Source organism: Polypterus senegalus, chromosome 7 (genome assembly GCF_016835505.1).
Source record: "Polypterus senegalus isolate Bchr_013 chromosome 7, ASM1683550v1, whole genome shotgun sequence".
Classification (NCBI taxonomy): Eukaryota; Metazoa; Chordata; class Cladistia; order Polypteriformes; family Polypteridae; genus Polypterus; species Polypterus senegalus.
In genome coordinates this window covers 44,939,053-44,966,471 of record NC_053160.1, presented here as the reverse complement: position 1 = coordinate 44,966,471, position 27,419 = coordinate 44,939,053, and the positions used below count along the sequence as shown (strand labels likewise).

At 37.7% G+C, this 27,419-nt stretch overlaps 1 protein-coding gene and 1 long non-coding RNA gene across 2 annotated transcripts; one reads left to right on the top strand and one right to left on the bottom strand.

The window, feature by feature from the left end:
* Window positions 1-841: 841 nt before the first annotated feature.
* Window positions 842-20,110, bottom strand: LOC120532136. Its single transcript, XR_005634215.1, has 3 exons — window positions 20,057-20,110; window positions 8,932-9,050; window positions 842-1,112 (listed from the first exon to the last, which is right to left on the bottom strand). It is a non-coding gene; the product is annotated as an uncharacterized LOC120532136 (long non-coding RNA).
* Window positions 20,111-20,243: 133 nt separating this feature from the next.
* LOC120532509 (tubulin alpha-8 chain-like) lies at window positions 20,244-27,073 on the top strand. The gene is made up of 4 exons (XM_039758548.1): window positions 20,244-20,351; window positions 23,765-23,987; window positions 24,107-24,255; window positions 26,016-27,073. Exons 1-4 carry the CDS (start codon window positions 20,349-20,351, stop codon window positions 26,991-26,993), a joined length of 1,353 nt encoding a protein of 450 aa, XP_039614482.1. The 5' UTR covers window positions 20,244-20,348; the 3' UTR covers window positions 26,994-27,073.
* Window positions 27,074-27,419: the final 346 nt, after the last annotated feature.

The following is a 27,419-nucleotide window of genomic DNA, read 5'->3' as shown; positions in this document are numbered from 1 at the left end:
AAGGAAAGACCACTTTTTTCACTGTAAGAAGACAAGATTCTCAAGATTCTTTTTCAAGGTTTTATTTTTGGTTATTTGGATTATTTCTGTTTCTTGATTAGGAGCTTCTATTGTCCTTTTGAATTTATAGGAATGCCAGCCTTTGTAAACAAACTCTCTTCAGTCCTGACTTCTCTCTTTTACTCTTTTTTCCCTTGAAAGATATCTCTTACTCCTTTATAAAAATATCTTTTGACATGTGTTTGGAGTGGTCAGATTGGTCACAATACCATCTCTCCATCATTCGTTTTTCTAAACCTGATGTTTCCAGTACAGGTTCCCTGTGAGGTGCAAGGGAGGAATTAGCACTGGATAAGATGTTACATACACAACTACGGTACCTGAACATGATATCTTATGTATTGAACCCAGGACCAATTTTTGTAAGAATTGTTTGCACAGCTCTGTATTCAAACCAAGCATGAATTAAACAATTTCGCATAATGCTAACCAAATTTTCTCTGAAAAGTAAGAAGGATAAATGAGGTGGCAGGTAGACCACCCAATTTGTTTGAAAGAGTCGCCCGTCTTTTTATACAACAGCCAAGCCAAACACATTTAAAAAGCCACAGACAAAGAATAGATGTTGCTTTCAAAATATACTGTAAATCCCATTGTTTTCGTAATAATTCTAGTTGGACTAAACCCTTTATTGGAGGAAGAACATGTGCAGCATACAACAGATTATACAAAAAAAAAAGGCCAGACAGATCCATTCCTATACCCATTATCTTCATATTGCAAGCAGGGAAAGATTCAAAGTGAATAGTATTGGCAAGCTTGTTGGGAGAAATGACCTTTTCTTTTCAAAATTATTATAATATTCAAAAAGATTATTTCTTCTACTCAAGAGTCGCTTTGTAAATATATAAAGATTAAAACTTTATTTGTATATGCTCGTAAAAATAGGTATGAGGATAACCTGCACTGTGCCTTCCCATCAGCCCCAAACTCCTACTTGCTCCAGAAGTTCTCTTCCTGAACCTTTTGGAGAGCGTCTACTTCTTTTTCCAGTCAGGATCCCACTTCAGAGCTTTTCACTGATGTCCCTGCATTGTCTTGGCCAAGATGCACTAAAACAACAAGTAAAATAAAACCAATGTAAAAGAAGGGTCAATCAGTCTTTGTCCAACCCGCTATATCCTATCACAGGGTCAGGGGGTCTACTGGAGCCAATCCAGGCCAACACAGAGTGCAAGGCAGGAACAAACCCCGGGCAGGGCGCACACACACACACACACACACACGCACACACACCAAGCACACACACACCAAGCACACACTAGGGACAATTTAGGATCGCCAATGCAACTAACCGGCATGTCTTTGGACTGTGGGAGGAAACCGGAGCACCCGGAGGAAACCCACGCAGACACTGGGAGAACATGCAAACTCCACACAAGGAGGACCCGGAAAACGAACCCAGGTCTCCTTACTGTGAGGCAGCAGCGCTACCACTGCACGCCTGAAAGAAGGGTTTTCATCTAACATAACCAAAGACATGAAATCACAGGAAGACTGGTAAAAAAATAAACACAAGTTGCATAAAACTGAAGCTAGTTATTATTCAAATGCCTGAATGACACAACTAAAATGCTTAGTAAGCTATTTGTTAGAAGCCTGAGGCAACACATAGAAACTCTATGAAGTGACACATTAGTTTTGATTACTGAGTCAACAAACGCCCAAGGGCAGAAAACCCTGAGACTGTAATTCTAAGAGCTAATGTGCTTCAGAACTAAATCATATCTCTAAAGACAATAACTAGCTTCTCATTTGCTTGGTATTGACATTGTAATTTTCAGGTTTAGTTTATTTACTTTTCCTCTGATTTCAGGCTCAGAGGGTGGAATGTAGTTGGCAGGTAGCATAAAGAACGAAGTGAAGACAAGATTGGCTTCCTCCTTGATACGTCCAAAATCCCTCCTACACTCTTAAAAATAATGGTTCCTAAATAGCACTTTCCTATTTTAAGTGGTTCCTCATAGACCCATTACTTGACAAAGAACAATCCTTTTTCAAAGTATTCTTTGTACATGGAATCGGCTAAACGGACTTCCTAATATGTGGACAATCTATATGCAGAAATCTTTATTGACGTATGAAGCAGACTACCTAGCAGGATACTTGCACATCAAGATAACCAGAACTTAACCTTTGTTCTTCTCCTTTTAAAAACAGGATGCAATTAGTATTTCATGAATCTGTTATCATCTACAGTATTCATGGTTATTTATGAAGCTTGTTACAGAGAGAGGAGCACACGCTGATACAAACCACATTAGGATCCCAGATTAGGACCCATGTGCAGCCACATAATGGGTGACACCTCAGTACCACACTAGTTCAGATGGAATGGAACAGTGTGAGGTTTTGATTATTTTTTTTATGGTGGCTGGAGCACCAATCCTGCCACCAACTCCCAAGTTTTCCCTGAAGGTTGGAGGGCCTACTTGCAGGGCTGTATACAGGTTAACGTCATACCCAGGACAGAGCAATTGCAGGTTAAGGGCCTTGCTCAAGGGCCCAACGGAGTGGAATCACTTCTGGCTTGTTACAGATCTAAATAAATAAAGGTTCTTTCTGGAACCTTCATTTGGATGGTTCTCTGGCACGCCAAAAATGGTTTGGTTATGCCATTGTTCTGAAGAGCCACTCTGATTCCTTTATTTTTAATTTTTTACCCTCCACCCTTATTTCAACACACACTTAAAGAGATAACTGAGAAGATTGTCAAAAATGGTCACTGTAACTGAGCTGTGGCCAATAAAAGATGGTCATGTAAGTTCAAGGACAGCAAGAATGAGGCACAAGTCTGCTTTCTTCTTCACCTAACGCATGTGATAAGACCAGTGTGGGGTTACATACATGTAAAAAGGAAAACATGTAAAATAAATGGGTTGGTATGTAAAATAGTTTTTTTTCTCATGTAAGACTTTTTTGATGTTATGAATATAAGATCAGCAAGCAATTTAAAAATGTATAAAGCAAACCTGCAAACTTTTGTTTTGTAAGAGTAATACTTACCTTTCCTTGACAAAAAATGTCAACTGTCTGTCAAGAGAGGAATATAACTCATAATCCTCTCATTTTTAGAGAGTTGCCCAACAACGTATAAAAGGATGACTCCATTGCCACCACACTTATGGTAGTCACACAGGCAGCAAGCTCTCTCTGACACTTCTCTTAAACAGTTCATTACCAGCCTAAATGTTCTTTACCCCATTTAAATATTCACACATTAACAGTTTAGTACTACTGTTTCTTATTTCTTAAAAGAATATGCCACTCAAAATTGATATTTTTATCTTACTTACTCTATGTATTTTGTAGTGATGGCAGTAAAAATTTTTTATTTCATGTTTTTGTGGAGAATTGACATAACAACACTGAAGAGATAATGGTAGCCAATGGTGAGCAATGCTGGATAACAAAAAAACAAAATAAAAACATCCAAAAGGAAAATCTCACCTTATGTGTGTTGCATAATCCACATGTCATGTCATCCAGTTGTACAGTCACCATGTGCCAAAAACATTAATTTTTTCTGAAATATTGTTAAATCAGTTCGTTCACATGGTGTCGCACTTTTGAATCCCACACTTTCATTGGTCAAGAGGCTTGTTTTCAAATTGAGAACCCTTGTGAAGGGCTGCACTAAACTTGAAATCAGGAGCAAAACTAAATCAAAACCCAAGCCATACCCTAAATTGTTAGTTTGCTTGAACACTAGTCACTTGTTAGGTGTTTTCTTTGTTGTCTTGGTTTTATGGAAGCTGATGGCTATCGTTTATAGTCTGATCACCATATAGTTTTGTGGATTATAGTATGTGGATCAAGTGACTAACAACACAAGCTTCAAAAAGGTGGCACTCATGAAAACAATAACTTAAAATCTAAAAGAATCTAATGTAAGTTATTTAAAAAATGAATATCACGTCATTACCATAGAAAGATGCTACAAATAAATGAATAATGTTTTTCTGACGAAGATAACTATCAGTTTCTTGCAGACAATAAAAGCTGCAGGAAGCATTGTATTACAAAGAAAATGAGGACACCTGTCGCTTTTATAGCGTATATTGTAAATATTCAGTGTTAGCATGAAGAAATAAAAAAAATACATAAATACATATAATAAATGAAAGTTAAGCACTGCATCCAGGTTACAAATTATAGAAAATTATAAAAAAGTACAAGATAAATAGAAAAGTCAAGATTAAAGACATATAATGGCACTTATGCATATATAAATAAAACTAGCTGGTGCCTTGCTTGCCAAGTCTGCAGTGGGAAGTCGCTTGACTATTGATTTACTATTTTACTGTTTTTTTTCATCTGTCCATAAGCAGATGAATGAGGAGAGTTTCAAGGCCACTCAGCATTTGCATGCACCATCTCTTGGGCTGAACTGAGAAATGTAAGATATTTAAGGCTGGCTATGAATAATCCCAAAAATGTTCACTTTCCAACCTGCTGTGTCAAAATGCAGTAGTGTGCTGGTCAAAGAGGGGACAGTTTGAGAACAGAGTGAAGAAGGCTCTTTTCAAACAACTTTGTTTTATACCTGTCTTTATATTTGACAGCTAATTCACTAAACCGATTATTTAATACCACTCACGAATACAGGTGTATTTCGTTTTTTTCTGAGATTAATGGCATTCATTAAATACAATGGGCTGAGACATGCCAGCCATGCCCAATGACGACATCATGACTGCCGGTGAAATTACCTGTGAGACACACTTTACTGTAAATACTAACAAAGCCTCAGTGTGGTAACATCTTATATAAACATTCCATAATAAAAATACATGGCTAATCTAATAGCTTTTTTATTTGATATTTTTATGCAGAAGAGAAATGACAACATTTATTTAATTTATCAAGGCCACACAATTCTAAATGTTACAGTTCCTTTCTAAGTAGGCAAGAAAAAAAGGTTCCAGCAATGCTGTTAGCTGTGAACTCACAGAAACCGATTTAACCGAGGTACCCTGCTGTACAGTCCAGAGATGTTTTGTCAGAAAGGGTCAGAAGGAGACTCAGCTGTGAAATGGCCATGGTGGCTAGCTGGCCGAGGTCTTCAGCTCCCTGACTGTGTCTGGCTTGTCTGACTCCTTTTCTACAATCTGTCAGTGGTTGTGCAATTAGCTGATGAGCAGATACTGTTGTTTTTCATTTATGTTAATTGTATTGTATTGTAATAAATTGTAATAAATCCATATATGTGAGAGTTCTGTATTTAGTGAGATTTATAATCAATTCTTGCATTTTGCCTTGAGAGCTGTTGTGGTACTCTGTGCCTGCACTTGGTGAAGAGCGCTGGGCAAGAACAAAGTAGTTTGTACTGTGGAATTATAATTCTCAGGTGGCCATGATAGATGAACCATCTAGCTCTGTAAAGAGGATGACTTGTGTTCTGTTATGTGTGTTATACTTACCCAAGTTTTGGACACTCATAATACACCCAACCCGCCTGGAAGGGGTCTCTCTCTCGCTCTCTCTGAATTGCCTTTTCTTAGATTTCTTCCATTTTTTTTTACCCTAGAGCTTTTATTTTTAGGCAGGGGGTTCTTGTCTTCTAAGGGAGTCTAGGGTCTCTCTAAAAACAGAATGTATTAAATCCTGTTAAGCATTTCTTGTGTGATTTTTTTAGGGCTATAAAAGGAAAAAATATTTTTGTTTCTGTCTTCATGGAAGAGTTGCTGCCAAAAAGTCAAGTGGAAACAAGGCCAAGAGACTCAGCTATGAGCAAAAATACAAGCACATGTGTTCTGAACAATGGTGGGAAATGCTCTGAACAGATGGGTGAACATTTGAAAGTTTTTGCTCAAATTAGAGATAGTTTGCTGGTAGAACAGCTGAAGAGCACTATATGTAGATGTTATCTACCTGTCTTGAGGTGCATTTCTGCAATAGGAGTTCTGGTGAGGAGTAATGGAATCCTCAAGACTGAGAAGGACAAGCAGATTCTCATTCATCACACAGTATAATCTGGGATATGTCTGACAATGATGCCAAACACATAGTTAAAGTCATGAAAGACTATTTTCAATTAAAAGAAGACAGAAGGAGTTCTGTAAGAGATAGTATGGCCTCCACAGGCCCCTGATCTCAGCATCATCAAGGTGATTACTAGTTGAGACATTAAGTCTGCAAAAGAAACGATGACTTTATCAAAATGCCTGAAACAAGCAACCGGCTGATTTCCCTATGAACCTACAAGACAGTGTACGTACATAAAGGAACTGATGCAGTCTTATGGGCAAACAGTGAAAATAACAAATATTCATTAGTTTTATATTATTACTGTTTGCTGCCCTTTAATATATATTTTTTTACATTTTTTTACATTTTTTCATTTAATTATTCTTAAAAAGCATCTTCACTTAATAGATTTTTAACATGTGCTTAAGACCTTTGCACAGTATCATGTACTGTATATATTCCCCTGTCTTCTTCACTTCACATGATGCAGGTTTGTCATCCTTCCATTACATCAGCATTGACTACAGCAATTTGGGAAACATTTTGTTGATACATCATATTTTATATTTAAGGAATATCTTTTGGTACTTTCATTTTCCCTTGTACATAAATACTCTTCCTTAAGCCTGAACAATTTCTCAGAAATCAACAGTTTAAATGCAAGAGGCACGTTTACCTCCAGAGGACACAGTGGAAGGGAATTCCCCTGTTTTCTGTTATGCTGCTTCTGACCAGACTGCCTAGAAACTGAAAGGGCACTGAAACAGTAAAAACAGGCAAAATAAGTTGTTTTCTCAGTTCATTTTTAATGGGGAAGTTTCTTCCTAAACTGGGTGTAATCAAGAAAAACATTTGACCAGGATACAAAAACAAAACTGTCTACGCAATGAGGAAAAGTCAAAGGAAGGCTGCAAATAGCTGCTCACCCAAGTAACCTACTATTACATCAATCATTTACATTGTTATCTAAGACCTGTCAGCATGAGAATTCACAGGAAAAAATGTTTATTCTTTTGTTACTTAATATGGATGCTATAGTCAGATCCTAAACAGTGTCAATAAATTTGATGGCACAGCCAGAGATATATTACAATTACAATTTTGCCTGGATTGAAGTTCCTCAATCAAAGTAGTGGGAGGTTTACATTGAATCTTAAAATTTATAAATGTTACCATGCTGTTTCAATATTCCATCCATTACCATTGCATGCTTGCCCTAACTGGCATCATGATAATCGTCTTCCATTTTATTCAGATTTTCCTTATATTCCATATATATAACAGAATATGTGCACAAATCAGTGTAACCAAATGTCTGACTTATCAGAACAGTACATAGTAGAGAAGTTTCACAGCGTAACCATCTACTCTGATAAAAAAAAGGGTTGAAAACAACTACATAGGATGCCATCCAAGCAGAGCATACTCATGTTCAAACGTAGAGGCACGTATTAAATTATTTTTACTTAATGAGCTACAGAAATGAGCTTGATGGACTGAATGGCCTCCTTTCATTTGTCATATTTCTTATCTTCTCAAGTTTTCTCTTCAAACACACCTGTAAAGAGTGTATGGGGTCGGTATGGAGAGTACAACGCAGAAAAAGGGAGAATGTGCAAATTCCACTCAGAAATGAATTGTGTCTGGAATTGAACCTAAATCCTTGGAGATGGACGGCATTAATAACACAACTGTGGGAGATTTTACACCACTTATGTAAAACCTGAAATGTTTTTGTTTGCTGACAGAATTAGAAATAATCATACTATCTGCAGTTAAACCTCAGACTTATCAGAATCCTGCATACTGATAAAATGATATATTTTATACAGAATGTTTGTAGTGGAGCTATTCAAAACACCTTTCAGAAAATACACACAATATTTTGAAATACACACTTAACCAGGGTGCTCAGAGGTGACAGTTCCAGGAGGCTGGTCACATCCTGGTCATGGTCACTATCTCTGTGGAAATTACATGGCCTCCTTTTATGTGTGTGTTTCTTTTGACTCTCTGATTTCCATCCTATACCTCAAATCATAGGCAGCTGTAACTTGGCCTGGTATAGATGAGTGTGGGTAGGAAATGAACTAGTGGCTCATCCAACAATAATCTTTGCTTAGCATTTGAGGCTACTGAGGTGCAGAAAAACATACTGTATGTGTATTGCTGGGCCGGATTAAGGCTCAGTAATGCCCTGACCATAGCTCAATAATGGCGTCCTCTTGGCCCTTTCATTGCTTAACTGACAAGTCATTAAGGATTACTAAGTGCTGGTGGTGATTAACACATCCCTCATTTATGTAAAAAATCAGCAAAAGAAATAATAAAATAAAGAGTTTAAGGATCCATTACACAAATCTGGCAATAAGTTAAAAGCTAGACTGGCCCTTCTCCATTCTTCCAACTGCCTTATCGCTTCCTTCTTTCTGATGCTGCACAACACAAAGTCATCAGCAACAAGCATGCATTCAGGGGATTTGTCTTTTATTCCATTACTCAACACTTCCATAACCAGATCAAAAAGTTAAGAGCTTAAAGAAGAGCCCTGGAACAGACCTGCTCTGACTGGGATCTTGTCTGTTACCCAAACACTGCTTCTAACTCAGGTCCCTTATTCCCTTTTATTTATCCTGGACAGTCTTCAATTACTCTTCTGGCACTCTTTCACCCACCTGTACCTCCAAATCTCTTGATGTGATATACGTTACCATAATCCTTTTCCAAATGAATAAACTCCACATGCAAACCTCTCTGTTTTGAATGTTTGGGTGAAATCAACACAGAAGCTAAACACACAAGACACTTTTCAACTATACAAAGAGGATATGTTACTTTTACATCCATTAGTTTAAGGGTTCTGTTCTTCTCCATTAATAAACAGCACAAAGCATTACTTACTGGTAGAAGACCTGGTGCAGACCATGAACATGCTGGAAAGATGATATCACACAGCAGGCCTAAAGGTATCTGAGAATATTCCAAGATGACCTGGAAAATCTTGCTAAGGATATTGTGCCCTAGGATAAGAAGATCAAAAACAGCGAATGAAATTAACTGAAAGAAACTAAATTAAAATAAAACTATGACCTTGGCATGGGTGAAAGGATGACAAGTACAAAACAATTATAATACAATTTATTTTTGTATAGCCCAAAATCACACAAGAAGGCCCTGCCTTTTGACAGCCTCCCAGCCTTGACTCTCTGAAGAAGACAAGGAAAATCTCCCAAAAAAACCTTGTAAGAAAAAAAATGGAAGAAACCTTGGGAAAGGCAGTTCAAAGAGAGACCCCTTTCCAGCTAGGTTAGGTGTGCAGTTGGTGTCAAACAGAAGGTGGTCAATACAATACAATACACAGGACAGAACACAAGTAATCCTCAATACAATATAATAGTGCAATAGAAATATTACAAGTATTTAACAGTAGATGATATCAAACAATATGTTTTGGATTTGTACAGAGTCCTGGAGACCTCGGCCATCAAGCTGCCTCCCCCCATTGGCCATTCCAGAGCTGAGTCAGCCCTGGGCCAGCCAATCTGATGAAAGGACCCCTCTACCCGATGATTCCTGTGATCCTCCATCAGAGATGACTTTACCTTCGGCAGGTAAAACAATCCTGCAGTCACCTGGTGGACAACCTAACTGAACATTACACAGATTAATACATCTCCCCTTCTTTACAGTTCCTGCATTTGTATGTAGTTGAATTAATTATGACTGTACACTCATGACAAAACCGATAATTGAAACACTCCACAAGACACTTTCTGAACTGCTGTAACAAATATGAGTTATTCAAAGAAAGAGAAAGAGAAAGAAATATCACAAATCACACCAAAACAAAGTTAATAGCCCTAATATCTTGTTTCTGGTGTGAAATTATACTGATCCTTGAAAATAAAACAGCATTCCTAGAAGCGGTCTTTGATGAGCAAACATGGGAGTGAATAATGAATTAATAAACAGCAGCTGCCATGTAAATCATTTGTCTTTTCAGCAAAATAAAAACTGCAGTCAGCCAAAATGAAATTTGTTTTCCCCCTTTCTGGATATAACCAATAAAATCATCACATCTGAATATAAATTAAATAAACATGGAAAACACAAAACCAGTTCTCAAGGCACAACACCCAGTTTCTTCCATCGCATCTTTAAAGAGCTTTACATGTTAATTATTTAAATCTTAGGTCCAAGCCATAACTGTGATTGTAAGTATGTAAGTAAGTAAGTAAAATTTATTTATAAAGCACTTTTCTCAGTTGGGCATCACAAAGTGCTGCACAATAAAATAAAATAACAAAAGTATAATATAAATAAAATAAAGTAAAAATATACTAACAAAAACTACCTAAAAGCTTGCCTAAAAAGCTAAGTCTTAAACTGTTCGACAGATTACACCGTTCCGGAGGAAGACTGTGCCACAGTCTGGGTGCAACAGATGGAAATGTGTGATCCCCACGTGTCTTCAGCTTGGAGTGAGGGACAGAAATAAGGCCTTGGTGGCAGGATATCAGGGCTCGACTAGTGGTGTACTGGTGCAGGAGATCCACAATGTATTTAGGAGCTTGACCATTAGGGCTCAGTAAATGAGTATGAGAATTTCATAATGTATCCTGAATTCTACTGGTAGCCAATGAAAAGAGAATAAAATAGGAGATATGTGAGTCCAATTATAGGAGCGTGTTAAAACCCTGGCAACTGTGTTTTGAATGGAGTGAAGATGAGCTGAAACAGATTTGCTTAGACAGGTAAAAAGAGAAATACAAAAAATCAATGCATGATGAGATGAAAGCATGAATGAGCATTTCCATCTCAGCTTTAGAAACAACAGCTCTTAACTTGGATAAAATTCTAAAGTGAAAAAAGCAGGAGTGACTAAGGGACTTCACATGGGCATTAAATTCAGGGACTGATCAAAAACAACACCTAAGTTGTGTAGAAAGATCTGAGAGAAGCTAGAAAGTGATGAAATGCGAACTGCCATGCAAGGGTCAGGAGGGGCAAAAATTACAAGCTGTGTTTAGCTTTTAGTTGTTGGTTAAAAGCCATTTATTAATCTCCATCAACAACAAAATAAGAAATATCCTTAAAATAACTAATAATATGAACTAATGGTAGAACATATAATGATAAAAGGGTAGGTCCAAAGACAGAACCCTAAGGCACCCCACAAAATAGCAAAGGAATGACTAATGTGAACTCGTCCACACAAACTGAAACACTCCAGCCAGTTAAATAGGATGAAAACCAGTCTAAAGCTGAGCCAGTGATACCTGCAGAGTGGGATATACAGTCATCCTGTCCAGGGGTGGTCCTGACTGATTGTTTGCATTCCTAAATTAGAATAGGCATGCTCAGACAATGGATTGATGGAAAGAAACAGTGAAGAGACAAGAAAGCAAATGTTCTGAAGGAATCACTGGCAGTATGTAATACTTTATCAGTGTGGTGTATTTGATGAATGAAAGTTATATTTGCAACAAAAAATAAGACATAGAGGATAGCATTGTATACGCTATACACATTCCTGTTTATCATGCCATTGGAGAGTGGCAACAGGTTGAATGTTGATTGGACCAGTCAGACTTTCATTGTAGTTTGTACTTGTGCTAAAACTACTATTATTACTTACAGTCCAAGGGACTTTCACAATAAAGCATTAAGGCTAATGTATCATGTCATACTATTAATAGCAACAATAATACATTTTGTTTATAATGTACTTTTGTTAACCCAAAAAAACTACAAGACATAACAAAAAAGTAGAATCAAAAGGTATAAACTAAGCAGCAAATGACAAAATGAAAACAATATGTAGCATACAGTCAAACATACAAACAAATCAGGATAATAAAACAGAATTAAACATACAGCATAAGACGTAAATACAAAAAAAATAAAAAGTTGTTTAAAAATCTTAAAGGTTACATAGCATAAATAGTATTTTCAGTAGTTTCTTGAAGCAGTCAAGAGTTAGGGGGTTTCTGACACCTCCAGGCAGGGCATTCCATAGGTTAGAAGCATAACAAGAAAAAGCTCTCTTCTCTATGGATCTAAGTGAAAGAGCCAGAAGCAGACATGATACTGTTGATACTGATGACACATTTCTAGAAAAACCTGCAATCACGTGAATTGCCAAAAGAGGCCAAACTTACCTGAACCTTATCCAAAAAATAAAAAATATGATAACTGATTGATTATTTGATTTATTAACAAAAATATGAATTACATGCCAAATAAATGGGCAGACTCAAAGAGGAAATATTAAATAAAAATGTAATTAATGACAGAATGACATGCAAAATTACTTACCCTTCAAAGAAGCTTAAAACTAACAAGTAAGGGAAGTAAAATTGGCAAAAAGAAAATGTATAACTAAAAATAAACCCAAAACTCAGAATACAAAAAAAACAGGACTACCAAGGCAAAAGGCAAAACTTACAAACAGATCTAAAAGGAACAGAACAGAGAAAAATATATTGATATGTGCTGCTATGTATGTATTATTTTTAACTTATTTGTCTACTGTGTTTATTCCTTACAGGCAGAACTGAGTGGCTTATTTCAATGGCGGCATACCTAAGAGATAAGCAATGATTTAAGGGTCCGTATTTCAGCGATTAGGGAGAGGACGGGAAAAGAATGAACAAATAAAGGAAGGATCTTGGGGGGAGGGGGGTATCCATAAACGTAAGGAAGAAGGGGGCGCTCCAAAAGTCTCACGTACAAGTTCAGTTAAATTCTTACTTTATATCTAATCAACAGGCAATACGCAGGAGCTCTCTAACGCCATGATCAATGACGAACTAATCAGACGTGGACCTTTGGAAACGGTTAGATAAATTGCCCCCTTCCACTTCCACTAAGCTAAGATCCATCCATCCATCCATTTTCCAACCCGCTGAATCCAAATACAGGGTCACGGGGGTCTGCTGGAGCCAATCCCAGCCAACACAGGGCACAAGGCAGGAACCAATCCTGGGCAGGGTGCCAACCCACCACAGGACACACACAAACACCAAGCACACACTAGGGCAAATTTATAATCGCAAATCCACCTAACCGGCATGTCTTTGGAAGGAAACCGGAGCACCCGGAGACCACCCACACAGACACGGGGAGAACATGCAAACTCCATGCAGGGAAGACCCGGGAAGCGAACCCAGGTCCCCAAACTGCAAGGCAGCAGCGCTACCACTGCGCCACCCCTAAGCTAAGATACCAATACTAATACTTATACTAATACTAATACTAATAATAGTACTAATACTACTAATAATAGGGTTCCCAGATTAGAAAATTAGAAATGCAGGACACTCTTAAAATCTCTCTGAGTATTATAAATTTATACAAGCCCCCTACACATCCAGACCAATGTATTATATAAAAGTAGAGACATAAGGTAAAAACATAAAGCAAGGATTTAATGGGTTATGAGCAAAACAAAAGTAAAATCATTTGAAAATTATTTAATACAAGCTAAAAAAAATCTTTAAATGTTAAATAATTTGAAAATATTTATTTAATACAGGCAACAAATAAATATTATTATTTAATACAGGCAGAAAAAAAAAGTGGGCCGTGGCAAGTAATAACAGCACACTTTGTTGACAGTCACTGGATGGTGCAATGCTGATACAGAACTGCACAGCAGCGCGGCTGGAGAGCAAAACGGTAAGGTCGCTGTCTTCAGCCAACCATAGCAGCTGAGCAAGTTGCAAACAGGCAGCAGACACTAGTTTCCTCGTTACATTTGGGTTATTTTCATCAAGAGAATCTGAGAAAAGAAAGTATAATTACTTATACAGTTACAACTAAATACCGTAAGAATTTAGTAAAAATATATTTTTATTACGAAATTTTTAAATGAACTAAGACAATTGGGTGTCCCTGAAAGGTCAGTACGGGACAGGGGACAAAATTATCAAATATGGGACATGCCCCGTATATAAGGGACGTCTGGTAACCCTAACTAATGATAATAATTCATTGTAGCCTATTTATATAGCGGCCGTCTCTGGCTAAAGTGCCAAGCAAGATAGCGACACAAACCGCTAACTACAGTACATGAACAACCTTTTGACAGGACTCGGGATGTCTATTATTTAACGTGTGTTAATTTTTCTGAAAACAAAAAGCTAAAAGATAGTATTTTAAGGTCAAATTTGCAAACCTCTGAAAGACTTGTGAGTTAACGTGGGACGTTTCACTTGTCCGCGTTCATATTATCCTCACATCACAGTCACCTAATACTGTTTAAGTGTGTTTCGCTTCCAATAAAAGCAGTGTGAACTGCGCCGACCGTTTAGCGTGACTGTTAACTTTTGCCTGCTACGGAAGCGCATTTTGAAATCTGGAGTACATTAGCGCCCCCTCGTGGTCAATAAGCGTATCGAGGTTTATTGGGCAAGAGTAGAAGTAGGTTAATTTCGAGAGCACGGTGGCGCAGTAGTTGACACATGTGCTTCAGCACGAACTTGGCAAAATCACCCCAGTTCTCTTTCCAAATTCTAAACACAGGATACTGTGCTCTGCAAACAACTGTCACCCCTTGTAGAGCTGGTTCCTGCCTTGCATCTGATCTAACCCAGGCCCCTGCATGAAAAAAAGTTAATCAATAAAACTGATTGATGCTAAACCTACTGAAATACAGTTAAAAAGCTAATAGTTACATCCCAGGTCTGCACTCAAGTGCCATTAGCATTTTAGCACACAGTAATTATATTTTACTTCTGCTGGCTAAATTTATTATTTTCATAATTTCAGCTTCTCTAATCAGCTCGGCATCACAATTTTTGCCAAGGTGGTTCTCCTGAAAAATTACTAGCTCATAAGAGAACCAGGTGTCTAAGGTATGCTCCTCAGCTGCCTACTTTGTGTAATTTGACAGCACAGCCTTATTTGTTTCTTCTCAGGATTGTGAGCCCTCACAGCCTGCAGATTTCCAACTTCCTATCAGACTTTATGGTGTCTAGTTTTTCTCTGAGGAGGCATATTAGTTACTCTCATCAAAAGGAAAGAACTCAGCTGTCACCTACAATACAAGTCAGGATGCCTGGTAACCTCTTAACAGCCCTCATGGTCCCAATCTCGCTCTCTCTGGAAATGGTCAAGAATCAATTCTTACATTCTAGGGCCCTAGGCCTGATTGTCTAATAGCCCTGAGTAACCCCTGATTTCTCACACAGTCATGCCAATTTTCTGTCTATTTGCCAGTGTGGATGCCATTCTTTCTTTTGTGTGGTAATTTCTCATGCAGCGTTGGTGGTGCCCTTGCCTCTAGCAACATCCATCAAGGTCAGCACACTTTCATAGCTCTATAGCTCTCTTTAACGCATTAGTAGTGATCAACCTGTTAACAATTTTAACACAAAATTATAGTACTGGAGCATATACTGTATTATTTGGTATTTGTTTTCATCAACTTTTAGAACCCTTTTTATATAAAATAAGGCTGTAGGATGCTCAGACTTACACTTCAATAAATGGGAGCAAAGCAGAAGAAAGCCCCACAAGTCAGCTGCAGATTATACTGTACACACACATACTCATTCGTATTGAGTCATTTTAGTGTGACAATTTAAGCAATTTAGATCAAAGAAAATAAATCAGAAAAAGTGAGCAATAAAAAAGTAGACAAGCAATGCAATCATCAAGCATCCCAAGCTTGTAAACCTCACAGTCGGGAATTTTATTTAATACTACCTGTCAGACACATGTGTCAAAGGAGTGTTTTGAGGTTCTGTCCAGGTAAGAAAAATTGTGTGATAAACTGATGATACAGTTGTTGACTTCCTTTCTTTCTGCCACACCACACACATGCAAATGTTTTGATGTACACTTTAATTGATGCAAACATCATTCAGAATAATAAATAGGACATGGATTTTTTTTTTCTTTTTGAGCCGAGTTCAGGTGAATGATTTAACATAACCATAGTGTCATCAATTGAAGCATGTGCAATAGCACCCTGGGAAAACTCAAAGTACAAGGCAAACTATTCATGTCATCGAGACAAAAAGGCCATAAAAAACCCATATAAATAAATCTAAAAAATCTAAAACTTTGAAAGCCCCGGAAAATGTCTAAAATTACTGGTGATCATGGCATCGATCGGTTTGATTGCCAATCCCTGATTTCTGTTTTACTACAAGTAGTGATTTTTCAAGGCTTTAAACCAATGAGAGGTGGCTTTTCCCATTTCACAACTGCAAAATACAATTTCTTGCACTTTTACAGTACTATCCTTAAAAATGGTGTCTTTCCTGGATCACTCACACAAACTGCATAATTGCCCTCTTCTTGGGTTAGTGGTCCAGTGTGGTTTCCCAGTGCTATGCACTTAATTTCTTTTAATGTTCAATGGGTGTTTCATTCACCAGCAGACCCTGGGTACTGCTGCAGTTTGGGCTCAGAACAAATAGATACATCAGAGATAGAGAAATGCATTTCTGTGTTGCTTTCTTGTTTTCTTCTGTACCACAGCTGGTGCCATATTATCCACTTAACACACTGATTTATTTGTATTTCTTTCAGTTGATTTTCTTTTGTGTAATTGCCCTATCCTGGCATATCAGACAGGACAGGTACCAACATCATTCAGCTTTGTAATGTTATATGCAAGGTCACAAAATAAATGGGTGTCCTTGTCAAACTTGCACATTATCCCTGGCTACATGGGTTCTCTCCTGCTTCAGATAACCTTGCATATAGTTTTGATTTGCATCTTTAAACAAGCTCTGGTTTTATGGATTGAATTCTTGCATGACAAGGTCTCTTAGAAAATGTTTGTCCTGTTAGCACTGGTCATAAGCAGGAACCAACCATGGATGAAACATCAATCCAGTGCAGGGCAAAGTCACATACAGACTCAGATTCAATTCATTTCATGCCACTTAAGAGCCACCAGTTAATCCAATATGCACATTTTTAGGAGAAACCCTATGAAAACCTATACACAGACAACAACAAGGCTGGGAAAGAAACAAAGCTTTCAGGTCATGCAGTTAATCAGTACATCATCAACTTGTTTAATGCATTTATAGGTTTATTGGGTCATTATTGTCATGTGTACGGAGCATATTGAAATTCTTAATTGCATCACATCAACACTCTCCCATGCTATGATTAGTGAGTATAACTAACCAACTTTGAAGCTTCTGTCTTCCTTACCTGGAAAATATCAGAAAATAACCTGAACATTGTTTTATTTTGTTAGTACTTAAAAAATGTTCTTGTTCAGTGGATGGGAAATACAATTGTTATTTTATCATTTTTGTCTATAGTCCTCCATGAGTTAAATTATAACATACAGTATATGCTGAATAAATGATTTGCCAACTTATTTTTAGACTGCTAACTCAAAGTTCGCTTTAATTAACTAGACGATTTTTCTTGAGTTCAAAGTCATCAATATTTACAATATTCTTTAATAACACAACTGACAACCTTTCACAAAAAAGATATTTTGCCCCATTAAAATATATTCAGATGGAAAAATTATGCTGGATCAGCTTTGTCAATGCTCATAATAATAAAGTATGGAGTTAATCCAAATATCGGTTTTCCTAACTTATTCCTTTCTAAGGTTATAGGGAGCCAGAGCAAATTCTGGTAATATTGGCCACAAGACCACATTCAGCTGTAAAGTTATAGTAATCCATCACAATTCACACTTACACAGACTTACAACTAGAAATGCAAATGGTTGTCATTAAACATACGTATCAATGAATATTTATTGTATATTATGGTATTTGCATCATGTTCAGTGGAGTCTGGCCGCAGATCCTTCTCGTCTTGTCTAAAAAAATTCACTTTAACCCATCGGTAATGTTTGTGACCCAGACCAGAAGTAAAAAGAGAATACAGTCATAATGGAAAAGATCACTGGAGCCATCTAAACCTGAACTTGAACAGTGGTGATGGACCTAAAACTGCATTTTGCTCAAAGTGTAACACCCTTCAACAAAAAGTGATTGCACTACCTGTGAAAGTGAAAGAATTCCAACTAAATGTTGGCAAAACAAAGGTTTTAGAGTACAGTTATCTCTTTATCATTTCCAGAGAAAGTTTAAATAGAACTAAAAAGAAGAGAAAATTGTCCCATCTTCCCTCATTTGTCCTACATATAAGCTTGAGGTACTTTTGCACTTCAAAAATATTTTCTTCTCAATAATAGATAACAAGAGACATGGAAAATAACAATAGCATATCTACTGTAATGAAAAGAAAGCAGAGAGATAAAAATAAAGGTTTGGGATGCCGTCCCGTATACTGTCTGGTGGTCTTGAGAAGTCTTTTGGCACTGATATCAAACATATACAGTACAGCACAATACAGACATTTGAGAGACAATGAGTCGAGGTTGAACCAGAGCCTTTATCGAATCATGGCAGGAAATGCTATGGATGAAAGACGTGACATTGATTGGATGAGATGGAGATGATGACACAAGCAGTAGACTGAAGTGAGATCATCAGGAGTGGATCAAAAGTGAGGTCATCTGTGAGAGTTGGATGTTTGGAACCTGGAAGATAAGCCATTCGTGGGACTTGCAATGATCTTATTCTTGGAGGAGCTTCAGAAGGTATTTTTCTTAGTCTTCTATTTTCGTGGTTAATAAGGGAGAAAAGCATTAGCACTCAATGTCAAATCCACCCATTTTGTATTTTCACATTACGTTGGGCGCGTTGGCTGCCCCCTATTCGCGTATGTGTGACACTACATTCAAAAAATATGTTTATCCATTACATACATCTCATCTAAAATTGTCAAAAATATACCCAGGGCATAATCCAACCTGTGAGTGCATCACTAGGTGAAATGTTCTTGGAATGTCTCCATTCACAACCCATTTTGGACAAAACATTTTATACGACTCTTGTACAACCTTGGATCTAAACTCACTCCTGAAACTTTAAAAGTAATGTTTGGAGTAAAATACTTTAGAACATAAGTAATATTGCAAATGATCATTTAATCTATTAGGCTTGTTTGTTAGGTAACAAATAAAATATTCCAATATGTTATCTGGGATACTGTGGATGTGGAGAGTTGCCACACAAAACCCATTTTCAACATTTGGCCCCTCAATGCATCACACTATGCCAAAGATGCAGAGGTCAGTTCAGTTACCAAGGGGTGTTTGCACAAGACTGACAAAACATTGAATCAGAATCATATAGAAGAGCTTTGTGAATGCTACATTAGTGTTCTCAGTGGTTAGCTTGAAAAACAAGACTTACTTTGTATTACTGGTATTTCTCTTAATGGGTTAAACTCAAAACTTTTTGACCACCCCTTGTATGCAATATAATAGTGAGCACAATATAGGCCAGGTGATGATGTACCAGTCTTTTTTCATAATGAGTAATTAAATATGAGAGTGCACTCTTAATTAAACACAACCAGTCCTGAATGATATGGACATACTCCTAAAAACAACTCAAATAAATTGAATCCATTACACTCCTTAAAAATTCTACACCTCTTGTTACAAGTTAAAACATTTCTGCAGTACTTGATTCCATGCTTATACTGTTATTCTGCTAGCTACCTTTCAAGGAAAAAATGCTTCTGTGTAACATTATGCAAAAGCTAAGATTGTACTGCTGTCTATCAGCCACTTTTTTCAACTATATGGCCTAAACTAACTAGATCCAGACATCAATGTTGATCTTATAAAGTCTCTCAAGATTGCCAGTCACCTTAACAATACCATCCTTTACATGTTAAAAGGAAAATAATGTATGTAGTTGTATTAAAATACTTAACTTTGGTAAACTTTTTTTTTATCATCATGTACCATGAGTATATTATGTTATGCTTCGTACATGCATTTTCCTTTGTTTTCTCTGTATCAGCTCTATTTCGAAAAAAAGGGTTACTTGGTGAACTTATAAATATATCCGATCATTTTCTTAAAAAAAAAGCGTATTAAACGGTAACTCGTCGATTGTGTTATTTCTCTGAAAGGCCGGGCTTGCTAGAGTACATCGTCAATAGTTTTTAAACTTACCTTTTCTTCATTAACTGCTCATTTCTATGTAGATCAGCATATGCGTAATGCCCACCAAATCTTTCTTTCTCCAATCACATGCAAGAGTTTTTATTTTGCCAATTATTTCATATCCACCAATCAACGCACGAGCTGTTTGCCGCCTCACAGCCGTTTTAATTGGAGCCGCTGGTTTCACGACGTGCGTGCTGGAACTTGTGGTTGGAGGAGGTTGTGTAGTATAAAGGCCGCAGCCTTTGGAGGTGTGTGTGTGTGTGTTTTCACTGCCGAGTTTGTTGCTTTGTTACTCGACATGGTAAGTTTGTACTCTTTTTGAGTAAGAATGGTTAAGTTTGCTGGGGAAGGTTTTTGAAAACGCCATTTGAGGTCACATTTCGGTTCTATAGAAAGACTCCAGTTATATATTGTTGTAGACTCATTTTAATTTGCGTCAGTACAATTTTTCCTTACATTTTGCTTAATCTCGTGTGTGTGTGTGTGTGTGTGTGTGTGTATGTATGTGTGTATATATATATATATATATATATATATATATATACACACACACCCCATGAATGCTGACGGTTCAGTGCCAGTGTTTGTCCTGTTTACATATTTCAGATTGTATTTAACGGACTTTTCAGTAACATGAACCTTCACAAGATGAACAACTACCAAGCAAATGTGCAACAGACCCCTAAGTAAACGCAGCATGTGCTTATTTCGTTAGCTTGTCCCACACAACCTATGTATACAAGGCCAGAGTTCAATGTTTGGAACGAAGCGACGTGGAACTGCGTCATTGGTAACAAAACGTATATTTCGGGTTCTCGCTCCTATCGACAAGTCCAGTTCGTTGGGTTAATTGGTGACTACGTTCATGTGGCTTGTGGTTCATATGCGAGCAAGACCTCGACCACTCGCGACTTCGTTAACAGGTGCTAGCTGCAAAATACCGGACACGGATCGAGTTAAAGATGCATGGTCTCCTCGATGCTTTTATAACCCAAGGTCTTTAACTTGCAGAACGGTAGAATTGAGGTCCTTGGTGGTTTGTGTGTTTTTGTGTTTTTTTTTTTCACCGCGTGTAATGTAGCGTCTGCTTTTATGAATAATAGTCTCGCAAGTGTAATGCAGCGTAGGTGCAGTGTGCGCACTTCTACTTTATTTGTTGATCAAGTACAGGTGATCTTTATAGTTCTGGTACTCATTAGGGTTAGAGTAAAACAAATCAATCCTATCTCCAATACGCGTACTTTATCCAAACTTTGTAAATGCAAGTTTTAAAATCTGCTTTGTGAAAGGCTTTCAGCAAGTGGCTCTCATTCTATTCTAGAATCCCGCTGTATGTACAAGTAATTGACCAAACCTGGTTTGAGATCTTCAACCGAGTTTGTAATTCAGTTTCTCAAATCTTCTAAATCGGTGTTGTCCTGATGCCTTAATTTCAGTAAGAAAGCATCGAAAGGATAGACATAACCTGTATCCGTTTTCGTAATTTTTTTTTTTTTTTATATAAACAGTTTTGTTTCGGTTTTTAAAACAAGTTAGTCGTTCCCGTTGGAACACGGCTGCTTGATTACTTGCGAGATATAACCTTACTTCAATAGGGAATTTGTTCATTTTGAGTGCAAACCGTACAAAGAAAATGTTCCATTAACAGTCCAAGTACAAAAAATAATTGGCTACTTCATCAGTTTTACGAAATTGCCCAGATATATGGCAAGATGACAAAATCGTGGTTAAGCAAGCACTGCCAGAAATGAGGGTGTTGGGTAGTCTTTGTGAATGCAGTACTTGTTTGTGTTGTATGTGTACAGTATATGCTTGCAAGAACCCCACTTCAAGGGTTTTTTTTTTAAATGGTAGCTCATCTCTATCAGCCCATGATTTGTTAAACTTCTTTGTCTGTCTGTGAACTGTTCACATTTATATTTGCCTATGTACTTTATCATTTTTCACACTGAACTGTTATTTATCCTAGAGTTACTTTTTTATATAATCTTGACTGTCCAGTCTAAACTAAATTACAAGCCCTTAAAGTTCCTTATTTAGGAACAATCTAAAGCAGTCTTTGTTCTGTTCATCTGAACTTTCAAAATGTAAACTGCCCCATTTTTTTTTTTTTTTTTTTGAGTTTTGAAACTCAATCTAAATATACCTTGAGCCAATATTAGTGGTCTGTGAAATTTGCAATAGTGGTTTTCTCTTTGAATTTACTTTATTTCTGGTGACCTTGATTCTTGCTTTTCTCTGAAAATTCAGTGTGTCCAGCACAGTCAATGAGCCTTATGATACTTTGTCAGGTCGGCATGTTTTCACTAAGCTGTAGCAGTCAATGCTAGATGGTGGTGTCACTACCCAGTATGTGCTACCTGTCTGATTTTTAAATTGTGTATTTACAGAACTTTAATGTATGTGTACTGTGTTTAATCTCACACTTTATGGTGCCATCCTTTTTTTTTTTTTTTTGTGTGCGTTTGTGATTTACAATATCTAAATGCATTTGGTGATCCAACCCAATTGGTTTTGCAGCTGATTTTGCACTGGGGGAAGGTGTGTGTGTTGTACCTCAAATGAAAATAGAGTTAAATTAGGTGACCATAATATTCAGAAAATAACTTGCCATTCTACATAGATTAAGCATGTTAACGTGTGAATATGTAGTCTAAATTGGGTAGTGACTGGGGCAGCACCCCAGTGTATAACAATGATCACTTGCGTCACAGGCTCTGTGGGTGTTTAGTCATAGTGCTAGGAACTTGGGAGACACAGGGGTAAAGGACTGAGTATTATGGGCTTGAAGTATAATGCTTCACAATTCAGGTCACATTTAGGCCACACAATACTTAGTCCAGTGCTCAACTGTAATTAACTCAAAGTAGTTAACTTTCTCCTTTGACTTTGGTGCATTTTGCTAAAGTTCCTGAACATTTCTGTGTTTTTGCTTAATGATAGTGAAATGAACTTGTCATGGTTTGCACATCACTAGTCTGAGTGTAAATAGAATAAACAAGTACAGTCAACTGGGTAAGTAAACTATTTAACTGACGTCCTTGGTTACTGGTAACAATTTTAAGACACTTGCCATCTGAATAGCTGAATTTTATTTATTTTATTTATAAAAAAATGTGACCACGTTGCTGTATCCAGTGTTTCATCATAGTATTATGAACTCTTAATAGCACCATCCAACCTAAACTGAGGATTGTACATCTACATTTTCCATATTTTGTGATCTAAACAAGCAGCAGTGAATACAAATGTGAATTTTGTTATATGCATTACTTTGTATCTGACAATTCAAATTATTGGCAACGATGCTTCCTGATAGCAACGTTCCAGTTAATTGGAACATGCTGCAAGTTGTGGAAAAATGTATGGAGAAAGCAAACTGATCTGAGTTCAAATGTAATGGAAGTCATTCAGGATAGGCACAGGGGAAAAGTGACCAATTATTGCCCAGCCTTGAGATTTTCTGAATGCTTATGTAATACAAAAATAAGTAGCAACCATTTTAAAACTATAGATACAAGTTTTGCAGGGGCATATTTAGTTTCTTGGAAAAGATAAGCATGTAAATGGTGTATAGCTCTTGTGTGGTGGAGTGTGTTGTGTGGTGTGTTTTTTGTTTCTCTCCTTAACCCCGCCCCCATTCTCAGACTTCCAGCAGTCATCTTTAAGTTGGCAGTTCTTGAAGTCCATATCCCATTTGTGGTGTGTTTTCAGAGGGAGTGCATTTCTGTCCACGTTGGCCAAGCTGGTGTCCAGATGGGAAATGCTTGCTGGGAGCTGTACTGTCTTGAACATGGCATAATGCCAGACGGAACCATTTCTGACCCAAACAGTTCAACAATTACAGACTCTTCCTTTGGGACCTTTTTCAGTGAGACTGGTTCAGGAAAGCATGTGCCCAGAGCTGTGCTGGTTGATTTGGAACCAACGGTTATAGGTAAGAAAGGGGCAAACGCACTTCCCCCTCCCTCACACCTTATGTGAATTGATACAGTAAGTTTGAGAGTTTGCATTTTTGAGTACTTTCACTAAGTTTATGAACCAATCTGTTGGCAGATGAGGTCAGGAATGGTACATATCGCCAGTTGTTTCACCCAGAGCAGCTGATCACTGGGAAAGAAGATGCAGCCAATAACTATGCCCGGGGTCACTACACCATTGGAAAGGAGATCATAGACCCGGTTTTGGACAGAATCCGTAAAATGGCAAGTATTTAACTCGTAATGTAACTTTTTTGGAAGCAGTTGATTTGTATTGCCATGCTTAGCAAACTATCCCAATAATTGTCAGCAAATCCAGCTCTGCATTTGTTAAAGCTGACTGGTTTTCATTCCAAATTGAGACTACAAATATTCAACATGAACTTCAAACTTAATTTGTTTCAGGAGGCTGTTTGAACTCCAAATCGGTCCCCATTAGAAATAACGGAAAGTGTATAAATCAGTTCAAAGACCCTAAATGATACCCATTTTGATAAACGGCAAATACACAGTTTAAAGTAAAAATAACCTGAGCAATAAACACACCACTGCCATATAACCAAAATGAATGGTGGTATACACGGACACCGCAGCTTGGTGCTCTTCATTTTTGTCCTTTTGTGTATGTGTTGCTGTTAGTCGTAATGACATTCTGCTGGGTGAATAACTTCTTTAGCTGACATGATCTTCTAAAATTAGGACTGTGCAGTGAACAGACTGTTGCAATGGAGTTTCTCCGCTTCCTCGACATCTAGGTGGACATAGCCCGGTGTCCGGGCTCCCCTTGGGTTACCATCACCACAGGTAGGAAATGGGCTGGTAAGGTTATGGAGGCATCCACACAATCTCTTCCTAGCCTTTTTCTCACCAATGCAAAATCCATTGCAAATAAGTTGGGCGAGTTGAAGTTACAGGTTGCAGCAAATAAGATTGTGAAGGACTGCTGTGGTCTGCTAATTGGAGACCTGGCTTAATTCACTTATTCCAGATACAGCTATTGAGTTAACAGGCCACACAGTATACAGGCAGGAAAGGACCAGAGACTACAGTAAGAAAGGGGGATTATGCTTATGTCAACAGCTGGCATATTAAGACTGTACACAACAGATTATGCTCACTACAGTAGCACCATCTGTTGCATTTTTTTCTCTACGTGCACAGATTGAATATAGAAGCATCGTTTGAACTTCAATCATATTTTATTGAATTTAACATTCAAACTCTGGAACATTCAAAGTACCCGGCATCACTACTAAAGTTTTGCAGTGAAACTGATTTGCTGTGCATTAGAGACATTGTTTATGTATGAGTAATGTAAAACTACTTGTGCAAAAACTTGCATAATTCCTTTCCAAACATTCAGGGACCATATAGGTAATTTGTATATTTTAGCAGGATCATGAGTGGACCCTGTAGTGGTCTGTCACCCTATCCAGGGCTTTCTTCTGTCAGATCAGGCTTTGATCTCCAATGACTAAATTATGTTTTGTTGAGAATTTATGACTACAGTTGACTTGACAATGCTTTGTGCCAATACCTGTAATATCTTTGCAAAGGTAAAGCAAAATAAGCTTGACTGAAATTGTGTGGGGTGGTGTGAATGTGGCTTTTTAAATATAAACATTCATTAAGCCAGTTCATGTTACCAATGCATTAATTTGAGAGTTTTTTTTTTTTTTTTTTAGTTCATCAGACCTATAGTAACGAATCTTAAAGGTGGCAAGTCATCTTTTTACATATGTGCAGGAATACTTATTTATGATGGCACTTGTAGCTTTGTACACGTTAGCTTATTGTGGCCACAGTGAGACCCTAAGCAATTTTGCTTCTTAAAATGACATCTGAACCCAAAACTATTAACCATGAATGTTGTTCATGTTTTCAAGTTAGTACTTGCAGTACTAACCAATATGCTACTATGTCAATATGGAATGCCCGGGGGTAGAGAAATGGGAATCATTGTTTTATGTGGTTTTTTCTTCTAGGCTGACCAGTGCACAGGTCTGCAGGGCTTCTTGGTTTTTCATAGCTTTGGTGGAGGTACTGGTTCAGGGTTCACATCCCTGTTGATGGAAAGACTGTCTGTGGATTATGGGAAGAAGTCGAAACTGGAGTTTTCAGTCTACCCTGCCCCACGCATCTCCACAGCAGTGGTCGAACCCTACAACTCTATTCTGACCACACATACCACCTTGGAACATTCAGATTGTGCCTTTATGGTGGACAATGAAGCCATCTTTGAAATCTGCAATCGAAATCTGGATGTTGAGCGGCCTTCGTACACCAATCTAAATAGACTTATTGGCCAGATTGTGTCTTCAATTACCGCCTCTCTGCGATTTGATGGTGCTTTGAATGTGGACCTAACTGAATTTCAAACCAACCTTGTTCCTTATCCCAGAATTCACTTTCCTTTGGTAACCTATGCCCCCATTATTTCTGCTGAGAAAGCTTATCATGAGCAACTGTCTGTTCCAGAAATTACCAATGCCTGCTTTGAGCCTTCAAATCAGATGGTGAAATGTGATCCAAGGCGTGGGAAGTACATGGCTTGCTGCCTCCTGTATCGAGGTGATGTTGTGCCAAAAGATGTGAATGCAGCCATCGCTAATATTAAAACCAGGCGGACCATCCAGTTTGTTGACTGGTGTCCAACTGGGTTTAAGGTGGGTATTAATTATCAGCCACCAACTGTGGTACCTGGAGGTGATCTGGCAAAGGTGCAACGTGCTGTCTGTATGCTGAGCAATACAACTGCCATTGCAGAGGCATGGGGTCGCTTGGACCACAAGTTTGACTTGATGTATGCCAAGCGAGCATTTGTTCATTGGTATGTGGGAGAAGGCATGGAAGAAGGAGAGTTCTCTGAGGCTAGGGAAGATATGGCTGCTTTGGAGAAAGACTATGAAGAGGTTGGAGCTGATTCTGCAGATGCACATGAAGAGGAAGATGAAGAATATTAGTTTTGAGAAGATGACCAGATTAAATTATGTATAAGCACTTGCATTTTTGAATTTGTAGTACAATAAATTATTGCATAATACCAAATGTATTGAGTCTTAATCAGCATTGAACTGTACTCCATTAACTACCAATGTAGGTTTAGTGTTTGGCCCTGGTCTTGTTTTAGTTGGGCTATCTTGAAATGCTTAACATTCCAGGTCAGATTACATATATATACACATATATACACACACACTAATGACTTACAAACTTTTAAGACATGAGTTGATACTGATGGGTGGTGTGTTTTAAATGTATATGGACTAATCTGTGCGGATGGTGGCTCTATCATACTTGAGTGAATGTGTTCAACTGTAAAAATTGTCAGAATAACGCTGAAATATCTCAGTCCTGAATTGCTGCTTGACTAGATCATTGGGTGGTAG

What these genes read in the sequence shown, in the direction of transcription:
- LOC120532509 (XM_039758548.1), top strand. An exon ending in TTTGGAACCAACGGTTATAG is followed by an intron (nt 23,988 to 24,106) that starts GTAAGAAAGGGG and finishes ATCTGTTGGCAG; the next exon opens with ATGAGGTCAGGAATGGTACA. An exon ending in TGGACAGAATCCGTAAAATG is followed by an intron (nt 24,256 to 26,015) that starts GCAAGTATTTAA and finishes TTTTTCTTCTAG; the next exon opens with GCTGACCAGTGCACAGGTCT.